This window comes from Nicotiana tabacum, chromosome 11 (genome assembly GCF_000715075.1).
Source record: "Nicotiana tabacum cultivar K326 chromosome 11, ASM71507v2, whole genome shotgun sequence".
NCBI classification, from domain to species: Eukaryota; Viridiplantae; Streptophyta; class Magnoliopsida; order Solanales; family Solanaceae; genus Nicotiana; species Nicotiana tabacum.
The window spans coordinates 66356409-66367342 of record NC_134090.1 but is presented as its reverse complement, the minus strand read 5'-3'; the positions used below and the strand labels follow the sequence as shown (position 1 = coordinate 66367342).

At 37.8% G+C, this 10934-nt stretch overlaps 1 protein-coding gene across 3 annotated transcripts; it reads right to left on the bottom strand.

The window, feature by feature from the left end:
* Positions 1-2640: 2640 nt before the first annotated feature.
* Positions 2641-7547, bottom strand: LOC107821766 (protein IQ-DOMAIN 3). Of its 3 annotated transcripts, none has more exons than XM_016648218.2 (6): positions 7219-7547; positions 6292-6373; positions 5884-6198; positions 5337-5567; positions 4348-4470; positions 2641-3748 (listed from the first exon to the last, which is right to left on the bottom strand). In XM_016648218.2, the coding sequence occupies exons 2-6, from the start codon at positions 6361-6363 to the stop codon at positions 3119-3121; spliced, it is 1371 nt and encodes a 456-aa protein (XP_016503704.1). In that variant the 5' UTR covers positions 6364-6373; positions 7219-7547; the 3' UTR covers positions 2641-3118. The 3 variants fall into 3 exon arrangements, with proteins under 3 accessions (XP_016503704.1, XP_016503705.1, XP_016503706.1); XM_016648219.2 differs by having other exon boundaries at positions 4348-4467; positions 7219-7546; XM_016648220.2 differs by having other exon boundaries at positions 6121-6198; positions 7219-7483.
* Positions 7548-10934: the final 3387 nt, after the last annotated feature.

The window sequence follows — 10934 nt, the reverse complement described above, 5'->3', positions numbered from 1 at the left end:
ACTCTAGGACTCGCTCTAAGATTAGGTTGATGGGTTCTTCCTCCTCCTCCATTGCTGCTTCTACTGGTCCTGGTATTTGGTTTTCTTGATCCTATGGAGGTGGAGCTTCTTGTTGCATGGGGGGTGTGGTTGTTCTTGGGGTACTGGGTTGATCTCCCATGGTAGGAATATGGGGTTTAGGTGGGTGTACATTTCTGTTGGAAAGAAGGACATGTCTAGTGGAGTAGTTTGTGGGTGAATTGGGTTGAACTGTGATGGCATGTTCCATTGATTCATCATTGTATGGACCATTTGAGGGTTTAAGGAGGGCATTAGTTGTTGGATAATGTTGTTTAACCACATTTGATTTAGGTAGTTGTTCATGGAAAGCCCCATTCCCTCTGTTACTAGCTGAGTTAGGTACTGAGTGTTGTGGAGTATCACAATCGCTTCTTGTCCATTGATCTAGACATTGAAGGAGATTGCACGGCCCGTTAGACCTAGTTACATCCATGAGGCAGGTTGGTAATCTTGTGCTTGTGGAGGTTGAGCATACACAATTTGTGGGTTCTCGAGTGGGGGAAAGAGTGGTAGGTTCTCCATGGATTGTGTTCTGTATTGTCGTAGAATTTGGATGAGTCTGTTATTTCTTCTTAGGTTTGAAGAAAGTCTTGGCATTGAGACTTCCTTAATTAGGGTTGAAGGAAGTCTTGGCATCTTTAATGGTGGATTGAGAGTTTAAGGAAGTGGTAGTAGGCATGGGATTGGGGCTATTGGCAGAAGAAGATTGATTGGGGGGTAGGGTAATGGTAGGTGATGATTGCATGACCTTTGGTTGCCCAATGCCTTGTCTTATACGAGTATCCTCCATGGATATAGTATCCATTTCTTCCTCGAGGGCGTAGGACATTTGTCCATTTTGATTAGTATGAGTTGCCACTTGGCTTGCATGCCCAGGAGGGGGTATGTTTTCATATCTAAAGGAACGATTTTGTTCATTTTTTTTTGTCCAAAGGAGAATTATTATCGGATTTGTGGGTTAGTCTCTTAATAGGGTTAGTAGGGTTATCATTAGTAGGAGGGTTATTATCGTTCATTTGGGTATCATTTTGCCTTTTTATCTTATTTTCGTTAATAATGTTTGTTGCCACGTTATTATCCAGCATGGCTAAATCCTTATTTTGAGGAGACAAGTGTTCACAAGCACTTAGATTAATATTTTTTAATTTGTTGTTAATTAAAATATCAATAGTATCTTCTAAAACCATTTGCTCTCTTTCCAGGAGGGAAAAATGGTTTTCCATAGCCAAGGTATTTTGGTCTGTGTTTGTTGTGTCCGGGTTCTTACTTGATTGTTGATAATTAGAGGATTCCTTAGATTTGTATTGTAATAATTGTGTATTTAAGAATTTATCTATATTAGCATTGAAGAGATTTACAGAGATACCTGGGCTTTTGGAATAGTTGGTTGGATTTGTGAGAATTTGACGAGGATTTCTTGGACCTTGTTTTCTTCTTTTGCTAAAAAAGATAGTTTTTCATTCTTCCTCTGAGTTTTCTTTTGCTGTAACGACTTGATCTTTGGATGAAGTTGTATTTTCTGGGGATTTTAGGACATAGCTATAATTTCCCATCATGTGACCAAATCTTTCACATTTTTTGCATAAAAAGTTTTCTCCTTCATAGTAAATGTATTGTTTATGAAGGCCAATATAGAGAAAAGGTTGGACTGGGATTTCTAATGGAATTTCCACACAAATTTTTGCATAACGTCCCCTTAGAGTGGTTGATGTACAAACATCAATTTTTAATAAACGTCCAATTGCATTTCCGATTTTTTCCAGAATTTTTGTATCGTAAAATTTTGTTGGTAGATGGGGCAGCCTAATCCATACTACTGAGGTGGTTAGTTTCTCTTTTATAGCCACAAAATTTGGCTTCCATTTTGAAATACATAGGAAATGGCCATTAATGAACCATGGACCTTGGTTAATTGCTTTCTTCATATTTTCCTTCTTTTTGAATTTGATAATGTAGTAGTTTTCCCCAAGATCTATTAGGGAAAGATCCTCTGTTGGATGTCAAAGTTCCTGAATCTTCTTTTTTAAATATTGGTGTAACATACGCTTTCCTACCAATTTAACGATAATTGAGCATTTCCATGACTCATAAATACGCTGCCTGTCTTCTTCCGTTAGAGGAATCTGTTTGATGCCTCGTGCACTAGAGTTTGATGAGTGCATTGATGTTTCCTCTTCTGTGGAGATCTTTGTCACGTCCATGCCGGGCTGTCCTAGGTTTGGGGCGAAAACCATTGGGTCAGAAGCAATTAACATGTCCTTGAAGGAGATTTGGTCATTAATTCGTTTGGAATAGTTTTGCCATGCTCAATGTCTGGGGGTTTTGGTGGTATTGAGGATTGGGATTCATAGGATTGTGGATCCATGGTAGTAGAGAGAGAATACTGAGATTTTCAGGTTAAACCTCAAAGTGTTTAAGAGTCTTAAAATACCTTGATTTTACAAGTTTAATAGAGATCAAATGTACCAAACAATGCATTAAAGTTGCACCATGTGACAAATTGAGTATAACCTGTGAATATATCGCTAAACCAACTTAATTACTCAAGGCGCAGAGCAAAAGTACAGCAGAAAAAACAAATCAGCAGAAGAATTTAGTATATTAACATAATCAAGGTAGAATCACACACTGATGATTCAAAATTACAATGTAATAACACCAGAATGGCTGGAAATTATCAACATCTAAAGTTGCACTCAAAGCAGAGAGAAAAGAAACACAAAAGAAGAGCCACACCCCCACAACATCACTATAAAGAAAATGACACTACATTTAATCTCTAGCACACAAAGTTTGAATGTACTAAATGCATAAGGTTAGAAACATGTTGGTGATGGAGATGGAAAAAGACTCAAAATTATCAACGATGCTCGGATTTTCCATTTTCTCTTCCATTCCTATGTAGTTGCAGCTCACCTTATTCAATATGCACTCCCATGAGAATAGTTTTTAAAATGACAAGTCAAATAAACAGTCTAACTTCTTGATTCCGCTGCTAGCTGAAGTACTTCCTTTAACTTCTCCAGCAGCACTAGGATACTTGTATTTTTTAGATACTTTATATCTCTACCTTTGGTGGACCAGAATGTCTCCTTGGCCCGCCGCCAGGGGATGCCGAGAAAGATAATCGCTTCTTTGCAGAATTAACTGCTCCCTTCTCTGGTGTCCCATTCTTTTCGAAACCCAAAGGACTTGGTAAGCGGGACCTGGCTCGTGCTGATTCTGTTGCTGCCATGTAACTTGGAACAGCTTGCGAGCTTGCCAAGCTTTCATCGTCTCTAATTGATGAACCAGCAATACTATGCCTCCTGCAGCGTTCTGACTGTGCACTCGCCATGCTTCTAGAGTCATCATCAACATTACTTCCCCTGGGGCTTGCTGGCCTTATTCTTCCTGTCTTTGATCGGGGTGTTGATGGCGATTGGCGGCAAGGAGGGCGGCTTTGCTTATGAGCAGTCGGAGAAGACCTATTGTCAAGGTGGAAATCACGATGAATGATAGCAGCCACAGCAGCGGGATGGCTTGCTGGGCTATCGACTTGGTCACTGTTAACTTCTTTATCGGTTGCACATTTATCTTCCCATGGCCGCGCAGCCATCCATCGCTCCAACCAACTCCAGCCCCAGTGGGGATTATTTGGGTCCATGAATGTTTGATCTGTAGATTTTGAAGGATTCCTCCGTGTTGGCTGTTGTAAGAGTTTACAATTCCATATTACGTTCTTCAATAATTTACATCATGTAACAAGGGATAACTACAAAGAAACTCTACAAAAGGAAAACAACAAACACGAGTGTTGCATGGTATTACTTGAAGTAAAACATGAATTTTCTTGTTGACTAGTTTTGGAGTTTAAAACCTTACAAATTAGATGGTTTTCCTCATCCATAAAAAATCAAATGAATGAACATTTTACCCCAAACAAGTTGGAAACATCTGTATCTATAATTTGACATAACGATGTCAGGACAAAACCAAAAGGAAAATACTTGCAACTTTGACACTACCCTTTGATATCACATGTAAGAAAATAATAGATTCTAAAACTACGTTCCAAGTTAGATACATAATCTCATTAAACAAGACCACCAGTACCAGAACATAGTTCAACTACTTTACTTCGACGAAATGAAATATCAAGGACCTGGAGAATTTTACAGGAATAAAGCTACAAATGAGATAAGCAGCTCTTTGCAGCTATCTTTCCTAGTTCCAAACCAACCTTTGGTCTTATGATAAAGATTATGCAATAAGTATGTGGCGATTCAGCATGACAAAAGAATATACCTGATGCGTGTATGCATAAGCCAAAGCCCTTTCCCTTCTCATGGCAGCCTCCTGCTTGCTGTGGAGGGTTGCTTCAACTTCTTCCTTTGATCGTGTGCTGTCATTCCAATCATCCCCGGACTGCTGTAAAATGCAATATTCACCAAAGGGAAGAAACCATGACCAAAGAGCACACATTTCTTTGCAGGGAAAATAAGATAAAAACCGCCTCCAAGTGTAAGGAAAAAGAAAATACTCCCTCCGTCTCATTTTATGTGTTTCAGTTTGACAAAGTAAGCAAGACTTTGGAATCTTGTGGTCTTAAACTAAAGGTGTGTGTAATGTACTAAAGTGCCGTTGGATCTTGTGGTCTTAATTAGTGTTATCAAAGGCGCGCTTAAGCCCTGAAGCAAGGCTCAAAACACGTCGAGCGCTTCGCCTCGCTTTGTGGGCGCTTTTGTGTCGCATCAAAGCTCTAAGAGATACTTTTCCTTGCCAATGAGTGTAATCTTGAAAAGGCGACCTTAAACAATTGATATTTCACTTTATCGTGATTTTTTTTTCAATTTCTTTGTCTATATATATGTTATTCATGCTTATAATGATTAGTCCTTGACTACATGCATATTTTTACTTTTTCTCCCGTTGCGCTTTTTTTCATTAAAGCTCACGCTTTATTTGCGCGTAAAGCCCCAACGGACCTTAGAGCGTTTTTGCGCTTTTCGCCTTTGATAACACTGGTCTTAATTATGCAATGCGGAATGTTGGAGTTAAAGAATTACTAAATATAGAAAGAGTCATTCTTTTTGAAACAGATTAAAAAAGGAAAGTAAGACACATAAATTAAAACAGAGGGAGTATAAAGAAGGGGATAACACAAAGCCGGTCTCAAACTTTGAAGCTGATGATGCTGAAACATGATGTGGAACTCAAGGATACCTTCGAAACAAATTGGCATACAACATATGGGAATGCAAAACATGGAACGAATGCATAATAAAGGTACTTACAGAATATGCTTTCAGCTTCTCCTGCTCTTTCTCATGCTTCTGTTGGAGTTGTCTCTGGAGAGCCTGGTTATCCTCTGACATCCTAATTCTTCTGGCACGAACCTGAGATTGAACACGAGCTAGCGTCTGCATGCACCTTAAGGTGGACGTGGCTTGTCGCTTGACAGATTGCCCTTGAATCATTGTCTTCAACCTAACTAATCCTCTCAAAGCCCTCAATGCTCTCCTAGCCTGTTGTAAAATAGGAAAACCAAAGCAAATGAAAAACTTGAGAAACCAGCATACAATTCTTCAATACAAACTTGAGATGGACTCTATACGAAGCATCTTAGATATTTCTGGACTACACTAAAGCTAATCACCTACTAAAAGCACATTATTCAACCCTCGTGGTAAGTCTATATACAAGATAAACAACAATTTTAAAAGAGCAAGGAAAATACGTAATGAAATTAATCCACACAAGGGAAGGGAAGGAGGAAACCTTCAGTTGTTATGTATCAATGGAACCAAGTTTAAACTACAATCAGAAATTAGGCAATCCTACCAAGTATCCTCGAAAAGCTGTTTGTATTCTTATAGCTGCAATCTCTTCCTTTGATTTACCCGAGTTACAGGCTGCAGCTGTTAGCCGAACGACCACAGCAGCGGCATGAGCAGCCGCAACTGCTGCTTCTGCAGCAACAGCAGTGGCAATAGCTACCGAATAGGCATGCTTGTTCTGCTCATTCTCGGCTTCCATCAATTTCGTCTGCTCTACAGGAGGAGGGGGTGCAGGACTCACTAATGCAGTTTCTGCATTCGAAGAATCCAATTCGCCGCTATGTTGCTTTCCGGACCATTTTTCAGATTTGTGTTTTTTCTGGTACAAATAGCATTGCACAGTTACTTGATAATATAGAATAGGAGATACCATGAGATACCAAAAGGGGAAATAAGATAGCGTTGAATTTACCTTGTCTTTCTTTTTGTTACCCGAACCAAGAGCCTTTCTCACTGCTGAAAACCAACTTCCTTTCTTCCCCATTTCAAAGCATCTTGCAGAAGAATAGAGGGTATCAAATCGATTCCGGAGAAAAGACTGTTGATTTCTTATAAGTTGAGAAAGGGAAAAATTTTGAAAACCGTTTAACAAATATAGAAGCTTGCTTCAAAAAAAAGATTTGAGGGAAAATGCAAATAAGCAATCAAAACCAGAAGCACACTATAATTGAGGCAAATAAATTCAATGTCCTACTGCAGTTCACAAGTAATAAAAGCAAAAGGTGACAATTTCAGAGCAGATTTCTCTTAGACTTGAAAAATATACAATAACTGAAAACTCGAGTATGACAACAGAGAGATCTATAGTCTCAGTTTCTGTTCATGTTGAAACACACTGCTAGATCATCAAATAAAGAAACTTTAATGAAACCAATGTTCCATACTTGAACAACTGACAAATTTATCACAGTATTCAAATCTTTAAAAGTCTTATGAAATTTTAAAAATAATTATAAAACCCCATCCACAGGCAGAGACAGAGATATAATTAACACAAAGGCCAGAAAGATTACCAAAAGAATTAGAATCCAGCAGCAATCAATCAAGAGGAAACAGAAGAAATGAAATAATTCAGCAGTAGAGAAAATTTCCCAAAAAGGGATTCAAGAAAAAATTTGAAATTGAAACAACATTCTTAATTAATTAACCACAACATATTGCATGATAAAGAGGCTACAAATGCAAGCTCATAATTAAAATGAAAAGGAAAATTCACAAATTGTATATCAAATTGACAATTTCCAGGTATATGCCATCACAAAACAAACAACCGAAACCAACAATGAAACATAAAACAACAAACAAAACAAAAGACAGCTTGTGTTAATTTGACATGTACCTAAAACTGAATCTTGATAAATATCAGAGCAAAGTTTTGTTCTTTCCCTGTTCCTTGTTATAACCCCCAAGTCCCCACCAGAAAAAAAAAGGCAAAACAAAATCAAGAAAACAATGGCCAACAACAATAATATGTATAGCAAAACAAGAAACTTGTGAGCACGCTTTCAAGAATATGACTCAGAGGGAAAAAAATAGAGGTTTTTTTTTTTTTGGGGGGGGGGGGGTTGGGGGGGAGGGGAGGGGACCTGGACAAGGAAAAGTTCAAAGGTTGAGGAAGCTGATGAGGACAAGAATAACGGAAAGGGTTAGTTTTGGTATTTTGACTTAAATTTTTTTGGAGGAATAAATGTTCTGTAGCAGAAGCAGAGGATGTGTTTGTGGTGTGGGACCCAAAGACAGGCTTTGAAGTTAGGGCACAACGTGGATATATGTACTTTTCTCTTTTTGATTCTGAAACTGAGAGTTACAAATTTCTTTTTTAACTGCAGACAACCAACCAACTTGCTTGTCTTTCAGTTATGGGTTTTTGAAAATTTTAACAGTCAAATTAATTGATTTATTTATTAGATAATTAATGAGACTTAGGAAAAAAACAAAACGTTTCGCTTTTCAAACTACTCGTAGTTGTTTTATGTTCTTTCTTATCCACAAAAAAACTTTTGGTGTTTCGTTTTTGGTAATAAAGCAAAACTCAGTATTTAAAAAAAAATCCTAAAGAGAACACTTACAAGAGCAACTCTTTTTCTTTTTTTAAAAAAGGAGAAATAAAACATAACAAAAAAAAAAATTGTCCAACTACTGGAAACATTCATTCGAAAAAAAAAATGAGAAGAAATGAAAAGGAAAAAGAGAAAAACTATGCAATGTGGTGTACTCGCATGTAATGTTATATATAAAAAAAAAGTATTTTAAAAAACCTTTAACTAAAAAAAAATGAGTTCGTTTACGCAATAAAACAAAAATAAATGGTGGTAGAAAGGATAATGACTCAATTAATACAAAATTTTAAGAAGATATAGTCTAATTTAGCATGAGAAGGGATCGAAAAAGGATGTTTTAGAGACAGATAGGAACTGGATAAGATTGGTAAGCAATCAAGGTAAGAGAAGACAAAAAATTGTGACAACTACTAAAGAGCAAGAATAACAAAGTCTCAAGTCTCATATTACAATACTGAGGATAACTCAATCAATCACAAATAATTATAATATATTAAATCTGATGTGGCACGCAAGCTGATCCTGCCATATCATCATTTGATCATATCTTAATCTGTCTGTATTCCTTCTTTTCATTTTAATACCATTCAATTCTGTTACGGCATGCAACCCGCTTCCTAAATAATTTCAAGTCATCAACACAAACAATTCAACAATAATATTTGTAAAACATCAAGATCAAGAAGGTGAACGTATGATAAGTGGGATTTTGACCGCTTAATTGCTCTCTTTTGCTTGCATTTTAGCTCAAAAATGCTTAAAGGTATTCCCGAAAACTAACAAAATATGCTTACTTGTAAGAATATTGGGAAACGAGCCAAAGAAGGCAATATAAACTCATAAAGGAGTCACAAGTGAACAAGAGCCAAAATTGGCAAAGAGGCTAGCAGTGCGCACCGTGCAATTCTAGTGCAACCGCAGAATGAGATTTAGAGAAGGGCTTTTAGACAGATCAGACAGTGCAGACCACACCAAAAATATGCGGCCACAATCATTTTTATGCGGTCCGCAAGATGGAAGAATCAGAGAGTTAATCAATGTCTAAAAGTTGAAGAGTGCGGACTGCATCACTTTTGTGCGGCCGCAGAATCCTAAGTGCGGCCGCAACCATTTTTATGCGCACCGCAGAAGACCTCAAGTTCCAGTCCTAAGTTTTCAAGTGTGCGGACCGCACCAGAATTGTGCGGCCGCATAAGGATATTTTGTGGTCCGCATCAGAATTATGCGGCTGCATAACCTCCGTAGGAGCATTTTTGTCAGATATTTTTAACTTAATATAAATATAATTTTTTGTCTTTTTAGGTTAAATTTAGTTTGCAGAGGTACACTTGAACGTTTTTCTTTACTTCTTTGAGTAAAGTTGTATTAGATTGACTTCTTAACATTAGTTTTTCTTTGTTTAATCTTTGATTATGTATTCTACCTTAATTTCTTCTTGTGTTTCTTTATTTTTCATGAGTAGCTAAATCTTTAGCTAGGGTTGTGGCTTAACCCTAGTGTGTATACTTAATGAGTATTTAACTTTAGGGCTTGTTTGTGATTGGGTTAATGATATCTAACCTTGTTTATGCTTAAATTTTAGAATTAATGGTTGCAAACATTGATTCATGCCTTTTTAACCTAGTCTTTACTTGAGAAAGAGAGACTAGGTTTAGGAAAACTTGGCTAGCAAGGAATTGGGGTGAATTCAAGAAATTGATATCCCTAATTAAAGGGTCAAATCTAGAGATAGTAAGACCCGACTTGAGCATATATCACTTGATTTGTGTAAATACCCATTTGGGCTTGAGAAAGCCAAATCGGGTAAAATCATTCACACTACCGAGAGGTATAGAGTGAGCAATTGCGTGTGTTTGCTATACCATGAACCCGATAAATCAAACTTGTCCTATAGTTTACAACCCATTAGGTAGCCACCTAGATAAAAGTCACGACCCTAGATTCCTTTATCAATTGAAAAAAAAAACTCAAAACCAAAAATATTGTCCTTTAGCTTTATCTTTGCATTCAAAAGAGTAAAGTAGAAGTTGTACACCAATCAACATTGTGGAAGTACAATTGAGGCCATAACTTGCAATCAACTTAGATATACACATAATTCCGTATTCTAACTCCATGTAGATTCGATCTCGATCTTTGTTGGGTAATTATTGCATCGACCACCTCGTTACTTAATTATGGTGTGGATTTGGCCGAGATCAATTTTTGGCGCCGTTATCGGGGAGCTAAATGGATTTAGCTATATATCTAGGTTTTTGTATATTTTGTCTTTTTTTTCTTCCGAGTTACTAATTTGTGTTTCCATTGATTTTAGGTATGAAAATGTCTCTCAACAACAATCCCGTTGGAAATGTGCCATTGGGGGAGGACGTGGAAGATGATTTAATGGATGAGGTCCCTATTGAACCTCAAGCTAATAGACGAGGCCACCCGCCTCATGATAATGTACTCGTCCCTCCCCCACCTCCACCAAGAGCGGCAGCCTACTAACAATTTCCAAACGAGGGTTGTGCAAGTGCTATAGTCCTACCTCGCATTAGGGCGGGCAACTTCCAAATCACCAACGTGATGCTTACACTATTTGAATAGCGGGGTTTCTTCACTGGGGCTCCGGATCAAAATGCCTACAAGCATCTCAAGGGGTTCGTCGATACTTGTTGGGGGAGCAAGCAAATAAATGTTTCTGAGGACGCACTCAGGTTGAGTCTATTTCCCTTTTCTCTAAGGGAAAAAGCATTGGACTAGTTAGAGAAGTTGCCCAACCATTCCATCACCACTTGGGATGAGTTGGTAGAAAAGTTCATTTCCAAATTTTTCTCTCCGGGACATATGGCAACGCTTCGAGATGAGATTATTACCTTCAAGCAAGAATCCAATGAGCCATTGCACAAGATTTGGGAAAGATATCGTACCATGGTTAAAGAGTGTCCGAACAATGATATGACCAGGGCCATGATCCAACAGACATTCTACAGGGGGATCAACAAAACTAATC

Coding starts and splice junctions, on each gene's coding strand:
- LOC107821766 (XM_016648218.2), bottom strand. CDS start 6,363: ATGGGGAAGAAAGGAAGTTGGTTTTCAGCAGTGAGAAAGGCTCTTGGT. Junction 6,199..6,291: donor GTAACAAAAAGAAAGACAAG/GTAAATTCAACG, acceptor TATTTGTACCAG/AAAAAACACAAATCTGAAAA. Junction 4,471..5,336: donor AGAAGCTGAAAGCATATTCT/GTAAGTACCTTT, acceptor TGCATTTTACAG/CAGTCCGGGGATGATTGGAA.